Source organism: Ictidomys tridecemlineatus, chromosome 5 (assembly GCF_052094955.1).
Source record: "Ictidomys tridecemlineatus isolate mIctTri1 chromosome 5, mIctTri1.hap1, whole genome shotgun sequence".
NCBI classification, from domain to species: Eukaryota; Metazoa; Chordata; class Mammalia; order Rodentia; family Sciuridae; genus Ictidomys; species Ictidomys tridecemlineatus.
In genome coordinates this window covers 9,002,640-9,019,419 of record NC_135481.1, presented here as the reverse complement: position 1 = coordinate 9,019,419, position 16,780 = coordinate 9,002,640, and the positions used below count along the sequence as shown (strand labels likewise).

The 16,780-nt window shown below is 52.4% G+C and overlaps 1 protein-coding gene across 1 annotated transcript; it reads left to right on the top strand.

Moving 5' to 3' along the window:
- The first annotated feature begins 8,612 nt into the window (after positions 1–8,612).
- Cimap1c (ciliary microtubule associated protein 1C) lies at positions 8,613–13,456 on the top strand. Its single transcript, XM_005316827.4, has 4 exons — positions 8,613–8,776; positions 10,852–10,962; positions 11,918–12,031; positions 12,836–13,456. Exons 1-4 carry the CDS (start codon positions 8,656–8,658, stop codon positions 13,315–13,317), a joined length of 828 nt encoding a protein of 275 aa, XP_005316884.1. The 5' UTR covers positions 8,613–8,655; the 3' UTR covers positions 13,318–13,456.
- The last annotated feature ends 3,324 nt before the right edge of the window (positions 13,457–16,780 follow it).

The window sequence follows — 16,780 nt, the reverse complement described above, 5'->3', positions numbered from 1 at the left end:
CTTGACCTGGGAGTATAGCACTTCATAGTTTGCAACAAAATTGAGCCCCATTTTGCAGATGAAGACATTGGGGTCAGGAGAGATTAAAGGACTTGAGCAAATCTACATAACTCCTAATAGGTGGAGCAGGGTCTTTGAACCCAAATCCAGTGCTCTCACTGCCATCGCATGGTGTGAGGGTGCTGGTCCCCTCCGTGGTTATGAGTAGTGGTCTTGGATGCAGACAGACCTGGGTTCAAATCCCAGCTCTTCTACTTGGTTGTCCAACCTTGAGCTTGTTCCTTTATCTCTGTGTCTCCGTTCTGCATTTATAAAATTGGGTTTATGATGAATTGAATGCTTTATTGTATTTCAAGCGCCTAGTCCAGTAGTAGGCTGATATACGGTAGGTACTCAAGTAGTGCTTGTCTTTTCTCCTAAATGTGCCTATGTTTCTTTCTTTTTTGAAAAGAGAGAAACTCTTTTTACTGGGATTGAACCAGGGATACTCTACCACTGAGCTACACACCCATCCTTTTTAAAAATTTTTTATTTTGAGACAAGGTGTCACTAAGTTGCTGAAGGTCTTACTAAATTGCTGAGATCAGCCTTGAGCTTGAGATCTTCCTGCTTTGGTTTCCTAAATTACAGGCGTATGACACTATGCTAAACTCATCCCTGTGTTTCAGTTTAAATACAGCTTCATTCATATTACCTCCCTTGATGGAACATTAGCTGCGAACCTTGAATTTTCCACTTCAGAGGCAGCTGCATATAGTAGGTGTTCAATAAACGCCTCCTGGGGGTATACTCAGAAGCCAATTGTTGCTATTCTCTAGGGATGTTTGCAAACCTAAGAACTCTCATCTGGGCATCCTAGTAGTCCTGGCATGTGGGCTATGCCCAGCTGGCTTCAATGACAATAAGCCCATTGCTTCTACAACTTCTCTCTTATTTTTCCTTTTCCTGAGTCAGCAAGGTACCCGGTCCTTATTAGGGACTAATTATTGGTCAAGCATGGGTCCAGGGCTTGTGGGGTGGGGGCTGCTCAGAAGACTAGAGGAAAAGGGCTTCCTTTTTAGGAATGAAAAAAAAAGAGAAGGTTTTTGCTTCTTTCTGATTCTAAAACTTAAGCAGAGATGTCCACCTGCTCCATGTCCCCATCTTCTCCCATCTTCCCTGATCCCTACCCACAGATTTACCCACTATACCAGGAGTCGTTTGTAAGTTTGTGTCGCTTCCAGATAGGGAACTGCTGCCCACAGCTGAGATTTGAGTAGGGATTAGCTCAGCACCTCCTCCTGCCTTGTTGCTAGCTAGGCAGAGAAACAGGCCTGGAAAAATAAGGCAGCCAGCACCTAGCAATAACCATGCTCTCACATCTCTCCCGGGGCTTCCCCGTTCATAAAACATCACCTGGGCTTTGGATGCTCGAGGGAGTGTGTGTGTGTGTTGAAGGGCAGAGTCCATGATTACATATAAGGAAACCAAGGTGCTCAGATGGAAAGCCATGCAGGGGCTCTGGTGCACTTGGGCTTGGCCTTTGGTCAGCCTGTAGCCTGGGTCTTGAACCCAGGGCTGATTAGGAGTAATGCCATTCCAGGCAGACTGGCAGAAAGTTGAAGCCCCCATACCATTTTGGAACTGATCTCTGAATGTCTTCTGCTGGCTCAGAATAAGGCTGTTGGATGGGGGTAGCCACAGCTCCTTGCTGTCCCCTCCCTAGCCTCCTTGGCAAACCTGAATTGAGCAGAGCTAACCTGGCCTCCCTTGCATGCTTGGGCCTGGTTCATGTCTCCCCTCCGCCTGCCAACCTTGGTTTGCCATGACTGCCCTAGGCTTGGGTTGGCCAGGCATCCTGGCAACGCTCCCTTCCTCCAGGAAGCCCTCCTTCTCACACACTGACCTTTCTCCAAAGACTCCCTGCAGCACTGATCTCCATAGTTCTCCTGGTTCTCTCTGGGACCTGCCTGGCTGGGTCAAGAGGTTCAAGTCATTTCTTCAACACCCCCTAGGCTGTCCCCTTCCCAGCCTAGTACAGGTCAGGGCACATGGCAGGTGGCGAGGAAAGGAGACTTAGGACACATGGAAGACGCCTATAATCCCAGTGGCTTTGGAGGTTGAGGCAGGAAGATCACGTGTTCAAAGCCAGCCTCAGCAACTTAGCAAGGCCCTAAGCAACTCAGTGAGACCCTGTCTCTAAATAAAATATAGAAAAGGGCTGGGGATGTGGCTCAGTGGTTAAGCATCTTTGGGTTCAATCCCCTATACAAAAAAAAAAAAAAGAAAAAAGAAAAAAAAAGCACTGGAAGAAACTCACCCAGAGTGAAAGAGGATTCAGAATCCTCCAAAGCTACGATGACCTGGGGTGGACACTGCCTCAGTTTCTCTGAGTGTCCTGGGAGGACAAGACACCAGAGGGCCCAGCCACATCCATTCCCTACCAGCACTGAGCCGTGCGTGCTGGCCAGGTGCTTCTGGCCTCTTAGCCCAGTGCTTCTTGGACTAAGTGTACCCGCTCTGGCAATGGCTGTGACTTGGCCCTGCCCTCAGCCAGGGTGTTTTGCTCTTTGACTTCCTGGGCCCCACCCGAGGAGCCTGTGGCCAAATCCCGCTTGCTGGTAAATGGCATGTGCTTGTGCCCTAGATGGGGTGGTGCTTGAACAGGGGTGTGCTCCAGCTGCCCAGGCCCTGTCCTCAGGGAATTGGCCCTCTGCCATGAATTTCACAGAACCTAGGCCACCACTGTGTGAGGGGACACAGGCTTTAGGTGCGGCTCCTGGCCCTGAGGTCTCGCCATCAGGAGCTCCACCACAGTGGGTCCAGGTTTGGGCCTCCTGCCAAGGGCCTCTGCTAGAAGTGGTCTTGCTCCTGCTACTGCCCGAGGCATTGGAGGGGCTCCTCCAAGTGCAGGCAGCCAGCTGAGGCGGGCGGAGCCGCTGTCCCAACAGTTACACAATTCAGAAGCTGAGAAATTATCTTTGCCGCCTTCGGGAGCAGGCGGAATACAGGAGGCCAATGGAGAGCTTGGCCCTGGCTGGGGGCAGGATCTGAGCCACGCCCGAGTGTCCTGGGAAGCCCGGGCTGGGGGCAGGAGCAGAGGACCCCCTTGCAGCCTGTGTTCTCCGGGAGCAGACACCCCGCTGCCATACCACATCCACAAAGGCTTGTGGCTTCAGTGGCTGTGACCAGCTGGCCACAGCTGACTCCCCCTGGGGTTGTGCTATTTCTAAATATTAGTTCAGGCTGTTAACCCTTGCTGTGCTGCCCTGGGGGACAACCAGTGCCTGTAGATTTAGACTCTGTGGGAGGCCTGAATAGGCCCCATCTGAATGGAAAATTTGTGAATGGCCTTGCTTAGTGTCTGGCATGGGGCAGGCACCTCTGGGGACTGGGATGGAGCCCCCAAAGGAGAATGAGAAGTACCTGCTTGGGACTGGGACTGAGGCTTGCCGTGGGTGGTAGACGTTGTGGGTCTGAGCTGGCGACCGGGCAGGGCAGTGGAAAGAATGTGGGGTGAGGAGCCAGAGCTGGGCCCTGCCAAGCCTTTTCTGTGTGGCCTCAGACAAGTCACTTATTTGTGCCTTTTTCTTCATCTGTGAAGTATAGAGCCACTATGGTGTTTGGATGATGACCTCCAACAAGGGGCTTTATTGATGGTGAAGGTAGTGCCTGGTGGTTATGACCACAGCAATAGTTTAGGCTAGGGTCCCGCTCTGCATGACTTTCAGGAATCCCTTGGAGGAGAGTGAGGCTCACAACCAAGAGACACCTAGCTGATGGGTATGCCTGTAGCCCACCTGGAGATTTCATGGTACCAGCCAACACAAGAATGTGTAGCTTGGGCACACTTGTAATCCTAGCAACTCAGGAGGCTGAGGCAGGAGGATCAAAAGTTTGAGGCTAGCCTCCGCATCTTAGTGAGATCCTAAGCAAATTAGAAGGAACCTGTCTCAAAATAATAAAAAGAACTGGGATGTAGTTCAGTGGAAGAGCACCCCGGGTTTATTCCCCAGTGCCACAAAAAACAAACAACAGATCTATAGATAGATAGCTATAGATGTATTGCTTGGATTTCAGCTCCTCCTGCCCTGTTGATCATTTGTTCTTGTACAGTGAAAAACCTCGAGATAGCCAGTCTCCAAGATGGCCCTCAGTACTCCTTGTTGGCTGGCATTTGTGTCCTTGAATAGTCCTCTCCCTTGTTAAATAGGGCATTGCAGAATTGATGCTGTGATTTCCAGGGTGAGCTCATGAAAGCAGACATAGTGGCTTCTGCTTTGCTCACTTTTTTAAAAAACATTTTTTAGTTGTAGGTGGACACAATACCTTTATTTTATTTATATGCGGTGCTGAGGATCAAACCCAGTGCCTCACACATGCTAGGCAAGCATTCTACCTCTGAGCCACAGCCCCAGCCCTTTGCTCCCTTTTGATTGCTTGTTCTGGGGCAGCCAGCAGCCTGTGGAGGCCCCGTGGGGAGGAGCTGAGGTGTCTTGCCCACAGCTGGCTCAACTTTCATGGGACTGAGGCACCTTGGACTTGATCTTCCAGTCCCCAACCCATATGACTGCAGGCCTATAGACATCTTGGGAGACCAGGAGCTAGAACCACTCCACACAGCACAGACCCTTCCAAACTCCTGACCCATAGGCACTGGGTGTGACAGAAGGAGATTTCTGTTTTAAGCTGTTAGCTTTTGGGGGTGAGTTGTTACACAGCAATAAATAACCAATACAAATCAGCGCAACTGTGGATGGCAGTCCAGAGAGCCAGACCCAGCATGTGCCTGTGACTGGGAAGTGAGGCTCGGCTCCTATGGGGAGAGTGGTGTTTCGCGGACCAATCAGTGGGTCAGCTGATCAACTTACTCAACAGATGTTTCTTTTCTTCTCCTCATTTTTTTTTTTGATACTGAAGATTGAACTCAGAGGCACTTCACCACCCAGCTACATCCCCCCCAGTGCCCCCCACCTTTTTTTTTTTTTTTTTTGAGACAGACTAAATTGCCAAGACTGTGCTTGAACTTGAAATCTTCCTGTCTCCTGAGTCACTGGGATTACAGGAGTGTATCACCACACGTGGATCTTTTCTTCTTCTTTTTTGCAGTACTGGGGGTGGGACGTAGGGCCTCATGCATGCTGGGCAAGCTCCATCCCTGAGCCACATCCCCAGAGAGTTGTCTTATTTTTTGAGTTTCTATTAATCTGGCATAACTTTTCAGTGTCCCTTTGTTTTTGGTGACACTGCCGTGCTTGGCGAGGACAGGTCAGTTATTTTGTAGAGCGAATCTTGATCTGAGGTTTTTTTTTTTCCTCATTATTAGATTTAGATCCTGCGTCCTTGAGGGGGACACCCTGACTGTGATGCTGTGTCCCACTCAGAGCCTCCCGCCAGGAGGCACCCACACCGCCCGCGCCCTTGTTGGGACGTTCACTTGTAGCACGGGGTTGAGACGGTGCCCATCAGGCCCTGCCCCTACGAATTGACTGTTTTTCCCTTTGCAATTAATGAGCATTTGCCAACGTTGAAAGGTCAGGCTGAGGAAGAAGAGCCAGAAGAGAGCCTGTGAAGGGACAGCCCAACCAGAGAAGAAAAACCAGGAGAACATTCTGGGTAAGGGAGGGAGTGGCCAGTCATTTTGAGCCAACTCTGCCAAGAGACCAGTCCAGAAGAGGATGAAAAGTGGCCATTGGGCGCAGCTGCCACATGCAGGTCAGTGGGCATCTAGTCAGGCCTGATTTGGGTGGAGCCACGGGCCTGGAGTCAACTCCCGGTGAGTCAAGGGTGAAAAGAGGCGAAAATAGAAACCAGGAGGGACAAACGCCCCTTTTGGGAAATTCATGGACTGGGGAGAGGAGGTGGGATAGGTGGTGATGAAGAGCTGCATGGGGACAGGGAGATGATTTTTAATAGGTGGAGGGGACTTGGGATATCAGAGTGTGATAAGAAAACACCAGATGAACCAGGCATGGTGGTGCACACCTATAATCCCAGGGCGTAGGAGGCTGAGACAGGAGGACTGTGAGTTCAAAGCCAGCCTCAGCAACTAAATGAGGCCCTAAAGCAACTCAGTGAGACCCTGACTCTAAATAAAATACAAAATGGACCGGGGGGATGTGACTCAGTGGTTGAGCGCCCTGAGTTCAGTCCCTGGTACCAAAAAAAAAAAAAAAAAAAAGACACCAGACTAGAGGTGGAAGTCCTAGGCGATGGGCAGGGCCCCAGGTGGGAAGTGGAAGCAGATAGCAGCAGATGCCGTTGATCTGAGTGTGACGGGGAGGGTTCCAGCCAGAGTCCAGTCTGATGGCCTCTGTTTTCTCTGCTGAGGAATGGATGAGCGGGGTCTGCAGGGACGGCTGGGCACACGGAGGGGAATGTGCCAAGCTTGTAGATGATCCCTGGGGACGGGGAGAGAGCCAACTGACCAGCGGAGTAGGTGGGCAGTCAGCCAAGAGGGCAAGTCCAGGGTTGAGCGCCGGAAGGCAGGAGGGTCCTGGAGGACGAGGAGGAAGTGCAGGCTCAGTGGCGGGGTCTCTGGGATGGCAGGCCACTTGTGCAGCAGGGCGCTAGAGCAAGAGGAGTGGAAGGCAGGGGCTGGGATATCAGGGGAGGTGGACAGTCAGCACCTGGGGGGAGGGAGCCCAGGGTTGCTCATGGGCACGGGGCTGAGAGGGAGCCGGCAGAGGTGTTTAGACACAGGGCGGTCTAGGAACTGGGAGGCAGGGGATTGACCGGGGATGGCTCCCAGGGAGGCCTACGTCACCAGGGTCATGGCAGGAGTTGGTTGGGGTGGAGTTGCGTTGGACACCAGCCGGGACTTCCAACTTCATAAAAGGACAGATGACAGCACGGAATTGAAGAGGGGCACTCCAGGACACTAGGACCCTAAGAAATGGCACATGTGACAAGGAGGGGGCACCATCTGGTCCCAGGGAGGGAAATGACCCCCTTTGTCACAGACTCTAAGAAATGGGGAGTGTGAGGAACAGAACGGCGAGTTCTGGAGAAAGCTGAGGGCCATCTCAGGGTGAGCTAGTTCCCCATCAAAGATGGAGCGAAGGGACTGTTTGGAGCAGGAGGGAGACTTGGACCTTCTGGGGATTGGCCGGGGGCTGAGTTTCCCCATGAGAGCTGTGCACAAGGACAGGCCACAGGAGCAGGGCAGGAGGGTGGGGTAGGTACTTGGAATACAAGGAGTCTCCCAGGGTCTCTAGGACTTGGAGAGCCCCACCAGGAAGGTGGGGGTCACAACCCCAGATCTGGCCCCTAGCAGCACGGGGCGGGGGTGTCAGGGCTCACGGGATGGAGGTGAGGAGGGAGCACCTGAGGTTTGGTTGCCTCATGGGAGTGCTCTGCTGCTGCTGCTGGGCGGGGCTCTGCCCTCTGTTCTGGTCCCTAAGTGGCTTGAGGCATTCCCAGATGGCTGCTGGGCCAGGCCCTCCTCACGCCTGCTGGCTGCACCGAGCCCCCGAGTGGGCCTTGCCCTGAGACCAGACACTGTGGTGCCGATCCCATCTGTGCTACTGAGGCAGTGGACGACTTTGGGCAAGTCCTTGACCGTTTCCAGCCTTGGTTTCCTTATCTCTATAGTGGGGTGGCCACCGAGGCCCCCTTAGAGCCGGCCGCCCTCTGGTTCCTACAGTGGAAACCTCTTGCCTGGTTCCCATCAAACTCGCTCTGAGTCATGGCTTGTTAGGTGCACCCAGGCCCCCCGGGCCCCCAGCCTCCTGGGTTCCTAGGGGTGAAGAGGTATCTCCAGGGTTTTCTCAGCCCTGGGGCTCATCCATGGATTATATGGGGCTGAAAATCTTCCCTACCCCTCCATGATTCCTGCCACACTGTCCCCGAGGGGTGCTCTTGGCCATAGCACAGAAGTGGCTTTTTATAGCCTTATCCTCCTTTATTTGCCTCCCAATCCGTGTCTGAAATGCCACCAGCAGGCAGATATTCTTTGAGCGGTCATGGATCTTTAAATACCATGCCCTGGGAAAGAGGTCTGGGTGGGGGCGGTCAGACAGTCACACCTTAGTGCAAAGCAGTTGGCCTCATCCTCTGCCAAGGAGAAAAGAGACTCTGACAGAGGGAGGTGTCCAGAGCCAGAGGGACAGGTGACAGGGGCAATGGGTAGAGGGCCCCAGGGCTGTGTGTGGTGAATCCTTTCATCTATGACCAATCCCACTCTCCTTTTCCACTCCTGTCCCCAACCTTGAGGCACCCTCACTGAGAGTGAGGAGCTGGCTCCGGTATGACATCACCCCTCCCTTACCCTCCCCAGACCCCAGGTCCTGGGACCCCTGAGCATGTCACCCAGTGGCGGGTGGGAAGCAGCAGCTGAGCTCTCAGGGTTCCACTACTGAGCACGAAGCCTAGAATCTCTTCGCCGCAGTTCAGGCGCCACGGCAACTGGAGGAAATAAACACACTGGGTTTCACAGTCCAAGTTCTTGTGGTGATGTCATCCCCAGCTCCAGCCTTCTGGGCCCGGTGGCTGGCTGCACCCCAGACAGCCTCTGCTCGCTCAAGCCAGAGGACTGTCTTCCTGCTCGGCCCCCACATGGTCTCTGAGGAGGAGTGGGGAGAGTGGTCAGGGGGGCTGGGGGCAGGGCCCCTCCAGCTCCTTGCCTGAGGCTCAGATTCGGCTGTAGCTGCTGTCGGCCCCTCCCCGGCCTTATCCATGATGCGGCCCAAGGAGGCGCCGAACTACGAGTTCTATGCACAGCACCCAGAGAAGAAGGTGCAGGTGCCCTCGTGGCAGGAGGTGAAGCAGACCCCTATCATCATGGCCATGATCAAAGGTGAGAAAGGCTCCACCCCTGGGCTTGGGATCACTCCCTGAGGGAGTCCCAGCCTGCCAGTCCTGCCTCCTGCCAAGCACATCTCTCAACCAGATTCACCTCAAAAAAGCCTTAGAGTGGTGCATCAGGAGCCTTTAGCCTAATCTTGCTTTCTCTTCTTTCCAGTGCTGGGAATTGAACCCAGGGCACACTAGGTGAACACACTATCACTGAGCTACACACCAGTCCTGGCTTCAGCTCTTCCATTTCCTTTCAATGGGAACCAGACAAATTAATTCTTACTATATCGTTAATAACTGCTTATTCCCCTAAGTAGGAAGTGGGTTAAAGTCATGATGACATGCTTAGATTCTGCTAGCTGAATGTCTCAGAATTATCACATTACTGTCTTGTGTGACTTGGGCAGATTTTTTTCCCCCTGTTTTCATATTTTACTTTGAAGTTTCCACTTCTCTTTTTTTTCCTTCCACACTTTTTTATCAGTGCACATTATAGTGTATATAATGATGGGATTTGTTGTTATGTATTCATACATGAACACAATTTAACAATATAATTTGACCAATATACTCCCTAGCACTCCCCTCTCCCCACTGTCTCCCATCCCCTCATCTCTTTCCTTCACAAGATTCCTTCACCCTTTGATTTTCACAAGATTCCTGCCGCCTGTCACCTTTCTTTTCCTTTTTCCTCTTTTTTTTTGGCAGGGGGGGGTGTGGGAGAGGGAGGGTAACAGGGACTGAACTCAGAGACACTGGACCACTGAGCCACATCCCTAGTCATTTTTTGTATTTTATTTAGAGACAAGGTCTCACTGATTTGCTTAATGCCTCACTTTTGCTGGGGCTGACTTTGACCTCGCTATCCTCCTGCCTCAGCCTCCTGAGCCACTGGGATTACAGGCTTGTTCCACTGCGCCCAGCTCCTTTTTCCTCTACATCTTCCACATATAAGAGAAAACATGACCCTTGACTTTTGGAGTTTGACTCATTTCACTTAATGTAAAGTTCTCTAGTTCCATATATTTTCCTGTAAATATCATAATTTCACTTCTCTTTATGGATGAATAAAACTTCATTGTATATTTGTACCACGTTTTCTTTATCCATTCACCCATTGATGGACACCTAGGCTGGTTCCATAGTTTGGTTATTGTGAATTGTGCTGTTATAAACATGGGTATGCAGGTACCACTGTGGTATAATGCCTAATCCTCTAGGATAAATACCAAGGAGTGGTATAGCTGAGTTATATGGTAGTCCCATGCTTAGTCTTTTGAGGACTCTCAATGCTAATTTCCATAGAGGTTGTACAAATTTATAATCCCATCAACAGTGTAAAGTGTTCCTTTTCCTCCACATCCTCTCTAGCATTTATTATTATTTGTATTCTTGACAACTGCCATTCTGACTGGTATGAGATGAAAAGATCTCAGTGTAGTTTTGCATTTCCCTAATTGCTAGAGATGTTGAACATTGTTTCGTATAATTTTTGGCCATTTGTACTTCTTTTTTAGAAATATTTTTTAGTTGTAGATTTTTTAGTTGTAGATGTATGTAATAAAATAATATTTTACTTATTTACTTTTATGTGGTGCTGAGGATTGAACCCAGTGCCTCACACGTGCTAGGCAAGCGCTCTACCACTGAGCCCCAGCCCCAGCCCTGTACTTCTTTTTTGAGGAGTGGTAGACTGATATTTCTAAGCCTCAATATTCTCATCTGTAAGATGGGAAAACAAGACCATCTCCTTTGCAGGGTCATCTGGGATGCTTCATTGAAATAAATTATCAAGTGCTTAGCATGGTGCTAGGCTTAGAGAAAGTTCTCAATTAATTAATTTTAACTGTTACCATTCACCAGTCTTACTCTGCATTGTCTGCCCAAGGGAAACTGCATTTTATCTAGGAATACTGTCTCTTTCCTAAGGAAGCAGCTGGATGGCAGAGGATTTGTGGTATTAGGCTATCCGCAAGAGCCAAGACCCCCTGTGTTCTCATGAGTCACTGTATTTGGGGCTTCCTCTGTCTTGGATCAGTGGACTCAGGCTAAAGGCTGCCTTTTCTGTCCTTACAGGCCCAGGGCCTGCCAAGTACCTCCGGCCATCCTGCACAGGCTACATAGACCACGACACCTCCATGTTCCAGGAGCCCGCGTTTACCCTGCACAGGCGGCATTCAGAGAAGCGTGAGCAGCCATCACCCTGGTGTGGTCAATGTTGGAGTCTGTGGGTGCAGTGAGAGGCATGGAGCCACCCTCTGTAGCCACAGGCCACAGGGAGCTGAGGCTGCCCTGAGTGGGACAGAAGGAAGCACAGGGATTCCTGCATGACCCAGCCCCTCTGAAGGCTGTGCTGCAGCCAGCTTCCAGCCACATGGCCCCAGGGACCTGTGGCGGATGTTAGCACTGTTGGCTGGTAGAGCAGGGCTTCTTTTCCACCTCACCTTTGGCTGGGACCCCTAGGCTTTGGTCATCATGTTCTGCTGGATTTGCTTGGCACCATGTCTGGCAGGAGTGGGGGCAGTGGAGATGTGGTGGGAATGGTGGACCCCAGAGCTTCCCAGGTGACCTAGAACTTCTAGGAAGGGAAGGGAGGGAGCAAACAGTCCTAGAAGACATGGGGCTGCTGGCCAAGGCCAGCGAGAAAAGAGGCTGGACAGGGGTGAGGCCATGTGTGTCTGGGGGGTCTGAGATCTAGAGTGTCTGCCAGGCTCCTCCCTGAGGGGAGGCACACCCTTTTTGGCAGGGAACTGCCCTGGCCTGGGCTGGGCCCTTTCTCAACACTAACAATAGCCACAGTGGCTATTATTACGTCTTGGCACCAACCTCTCTACCTAAGCTTGCAGTGCTTGGCCTGTGTGGCCACTATTTTATTTCTTCCTCTGAACTAGGTATTTTTGGGGATGGAACACAGGGCCTTGTGCATGCTAGGCAAGTGCTGTACCACTGAGCTACCTCCCCGGCCCAGAAAAAGTCCAGAATAGCAGGTCACGTGCCAAAAGTCCCACTTTATGGATGAGGAACCAAGGGTTCCAAAGACCCAAGAGCCAGAGGAATCTGGAAGGAGCCCTTATTTACTCCTTTTGGCTCACGCTGGGGCAGCCACTGGGGCTGACAGGGTTCCTCCTTGGCTGCCCTACAGGGATCACAGATATATGCAGCCCTGGGCCTTGCTACTTCTTGGATCCCAAAATAACCCGGTTTGGAATGTCCAGCTGCCCGCAGGTCCCCATGGAGGAGCGCATCTCCAACCTGCGTAAGCTGTGACTGGAGAAGGCGGGAGGCAGGGAGGGAGGCCAGGAGGAGGGAAGGGTCAGGGGATGGGGGTCCTTCCTTAGGATCTGAGCAGAGTCAAAGTAGCAGCCTATTTGGATGCTGGCATCTCCTTGCGGTGCACATCGAGACACCCCTGCGGCACACTGTTATCACCATGTCTGTCACAGTGTTCATGCCTAGAAGCCAGGTTATGTGTCATGATGTCATGAGGCTCACGTGAAGGCTGCAGTATTGCCACATTAAGGAGCTCACAGGCTGTAGTGACCTCAAGATGTTTTCCGTGTGTTACCACAGGGACAACGTCAGCACACTAGCAGCCCAAGGCTGATGGCCCTGGTGGTTTTTATATGATGACACAGTATCACAATCCTGGTGTCAGGATGGCCTAAATGACCATCTTGCTGCTGGGCACGGTGGTGCACACCTACAACCCAGTGGCTCAGGAGGCTGTGAGGCAGGAGGATCACAAGTTCAAAGCCAGCCTCAGCAAAAGCGAGGCACTAAGCAACTCAGTGAGACCCTGTCTCTAAATAAAATGCAAAATAGGGCTGAGGATGTGGCTCAGCAGTTGAGTGTCCCTGAGTTCAATCCCTGGCACCCCCTCCCCCACAAGAAAAAAATGACCATCTTGCTGTCCTCTGCCTGCCTGTCACCCCATTCAGGGGTCGGATGTCCCTGTCCTGCTGCTGAGATGGTGCTGAAGCCACAGCTCCCTCTGGACCCATCAGCTTGGTGCCAGGGACTGGGGGCCCCTCCCCTACCTCTCCACTTTGCTCACTTTCAGGCCTGTGCCCCAACCCATCCCCTTGTCACTACAACTTGGAGAAGATCTGTCCCCCTGGGGAACGCAGGGCTCCCCAGTATGCTTTCGGCTACCGGTGTCCATTCAGAGTGTTGGACCCCAACCCAGCCCCCAACCAGTACCAGCTGCCAGTCTCTCTGGGGCCCAACAACCCCGTCCAAAGAGCTGCCCCCTGCTATAGTCTGAACTCCTCTAACAAGAACTGGTTCTACAAGGAGGATGTGGCCAGAGGCCCCGGCCCTGCCATGCATGCCCGGCCCGAGCCGTCCATCTACCAGAACCGCAGCCCCATCTACAGCATGGCCAGGCGCTTCGCCTACCCACTGGACCACACCCTTCGGCCTGGCCCTGGCTCCCACAATGTTCAGGAGGTCACTGTGCACAAGCCCCGCATGCCCTCTTTCACCATGGGCGTCAAACACTCCCCCAACCTGTGCCCACTGGTCACCGACATTTGTGACTGAGGTCCCTGCTGGTGCACTCACCCTCCCACACACAGATGTTATTTTTCTACGCCAAATTGAGCAACTTGATCAAGGATGCAAGTAGCAGAGCTAGTGTTGAGCACACGGAAGGCACTAGATAAATATTTTTATTTATTCATTCCTTCGTTTCGCATTCATTCCTCACGGCTGGATTCCTTTGGGCCCTGTTCTGGGAGGGGCTGGGATACTGGGAGAGGGACTGTGCCTGTTGTCAAAGAGGGGTTCCAGGCTGGCTCACCGGGGGAGGCTCACATCCTCCACAAAGCCCCGGGCAGGAGCCCCAGAGAGCTGAGTTCTGGTCTTGACTCTGCTACTAACTATTGTGTGGCTTTTGCAGCTCCTGCTCTTGCCAGGGCCTCAGGGTCATTCTTTGGATGGGAAGCAGGTAGGCCTGGAAGAGCTTCCCCCAGTTCAGAACTGCAAGACTCTGATCCCTGCCAGTGACTGGAACCCTTTTACTTTGAACCAGGACAGGAGGGGAGGGCGTGAGAAAGCAGGGAGAGGCCATTCTAGCTGGGGAGGGGGAGGACAGGTGTCCTGGGGAAGGGACCCAAGAGGATAAGGTGGGACCAAAAGGGACAGGGAGTTGGGGGTGGTTCAAAGCAGCAGGAGCCTGTGGTGCTGGAGGCTGTGCTAATACTGGGAAAGAGATGGTGGGCAGCGTGGGGGGGCCTCAGGCTTCATCATGAGGAAGTTAGCCAGATAAGACACAGTGTTTCCAGAAGATTCTCTGGGCAGTGAGAGAAACCTGGCCACAATAAGCACAGCTAGAGGTTGCGGTCAGCCTATTGAGTTGCTGGGAGGGGATCTGAGTGTCACATGCTGTCTTTGGAGAGTCTCCCTTGCTGTGTCCCCAACCTTAACAGCCTAACCCAGCAGAGGAGCTCTGACCTATCCAGGAGGGGGCGCACTATCTCAGTCTTCAAGTCCAGGCCTGTGCCCACCTGCTTTGGGGCAACAAGTGCCCCCACTCTGTTGATCTTTGGGGAGACTGGGATCTCTTGGTCTGGTGTTGGTCTTTCCCTAGCCCTCCTTCTGCTTCCCCACCCCACCCCCTGCCTAAGGAAGGGAAGAGGGAAGATCTCCACTGATTTGGCAGCCTGAGGCCAGTGAGGCTGAGGCTGGGAGGGCCGGTGGGAACCTTGGCTGGGGAGAGGAGAGAGTGAGGAGAGCCCCCAGACCCAAAGGCTCAGGCAAACGCCTGTTGTCCTAAGGGCTGAGGGACATAGGAACAAAAGGTCACCTCAGAACCAGTGTTTAATGCCTCATCATTGTCAACTTAAGCAATATCCAGTTTTTTGAAAATATTTTTTAGTCATAAATGGATCTTTTATTTTATTGATTGATTTATATGTGGTGCTGAGGATCAAACCCAGGGCCTCATGCATGCCAGGCAAGTGCTCTACCACTGAGCCCCAGCCCCAGCCCAATATCCAGGTGTTAATTGAAAATAAAAATTAAATTGAATAGATCCAAGTTTGGGGAGGAAGAAGCAGAAAATCTCTTTGGAATTTTTTTTTTTCCAACCCAACTTAACTTTTAGGATAGAGATTTCTAGAAAACTCCCCTGGCCTCATCCCTGACTGTGGGCCTGTGAGGTTCCTCCCCTGCCCCACCCTTTGCCCAGACCCTGGGTTTGGTGTCTGTCCTGTCCTTCCCAGGCCTCTGCACGGCTGGCCTGGGCAGGCTCTAGAGAGAGCGAGCCAGCTCGGGGACCCATCTGTCTTGCAGTAGATTAGAAAGATGTCATTTTGCCGACAATGCCATTTATCACGGCGGCTGCAAAAATTAGTGATGCTTGGGCTGAAAGTGTTGGATGGGGGTGGGGCTGGCAGGTGACAGCAGTGGATGCTCCCTGTGTCACCAGATTGGGGGAGCTGCAGGCCAGCCTCTGAACAGGGGTGTTCTGAGGGACAGCACAGCCCAGGCGAAAACCCCTATTGGAAAGATGAGGAAAAAACGCGACCCAGAGTCTGGAAATAACTTTGGCCTGTCTCCAACTAGAGGCCTGGCTCTGTGTGTAACCAGGACCAGGGGCCAGTGTATGACCAGAGTCAGGGCACAGTTCAGCTAGATCCTTAACTTATTGGAACTAAACCCTAATTTTTGCCCCCATGGTGCTGTCTGAAACAGACCTTCCGCCTGAACCCTGAGGCCACCGACATGGTTAGGACTGGACACTAGAGCTTGAGCAGACCATCAGAGTGGGTTTGTGGTCTCAAGGGAAGACAAGAAGGAGGCTGGAGGGGTCAGGAGGGATATTTGGGGGATGAAGATGTTTATATGAGAGATGACCCTGCTGAGAAGGGGAAGTGGCTTCCAGAGAAGGCGGATTGGCCTCTCTTGTGCCTCAGCCCACAAGAGGACAGGGTCACTCAGCTTGGAATTGGCCTCTCCTCCCCGTGGTGGTGTCCCGGATGAGTGATCTGCAGAAGGCCTTGCTCCCTGCTGTCCTGACCCCTTCTGAACAACTTGGTGGGCCCAAGCTTGATCTTGTAGGAAGCTACTGTAGCTGCCATCTGATTCTTGTAGGACTTAAACCTGTGCCTTCAGAAAATTAGGCCCCAGAGCATGGCACTTGATCATACAGCTGCATCTTTTCATTCAACAGACATTGCTGAGCCCCTGCTTAGGCCGGGCTCTGGCTGGGCCCAGGGGTACAGGGAGATGGTCTTCACCTGGAGCCTTGGCCTTCAGGAGTTCAGAGGGTGGTTAGGGGTGGCGCTCTCCATCTGTGAGCAGAAACTGCAGGGTAGGGAGGGGCCAAGCTCCCACCTGCATTTCCTCCTCTCGCTAGAGGGCAGGGAGAGGCCTGGTCTTCATGTTGGGCTGGCCCAGCCAAGGGTTGGTGGTGGGTTCCTGTTCACGACTGAAAGGCTCAGGGGTCACTCCAGTTGAACTGGGCTATCTGGGCTGTGCAAAATAACCACACAAGAGACACAGATACCTTTTTGTTTGGGGTTGCTGTGATGGCTCCTCTGACCTTAAGGGTCCGCAGGAAGAGAGAGAGCGAGAGCACACACTGACCCCTTATATTGAGGAGAAGGCAAGGGGGCTGAGTCTGTCTTCATGATGTCCACAGTCAGCAGGTTGACTGACACCTGGGTAGGCCACACCCAAGGGCACAGTAAGAGAAGGGGACACACACAAGGCACTTCCATGGAAGATTCTATCCTAAACAGGGCAAGGGGTTATATTACAAAGGAACAGGTGAGCATAGCTCCACCCATGGGGCTGTAGCAAGACACACCCATGCATGAGACACAACCCTCAAACCCAAGAAGGAAGGGGAAAGCTCTACTACATTTCTGTGACTGAGCGCCTCAGCACCCAGCCGGGGAGTGTGACTCAGTCACGTGTAAGGTTGATCTCCCACAGGTTGGTTGGTGGTAGAGCTGCCATCACTGGACCCTCCTGGACACTGGCTGGCAGGCTAGTCTAT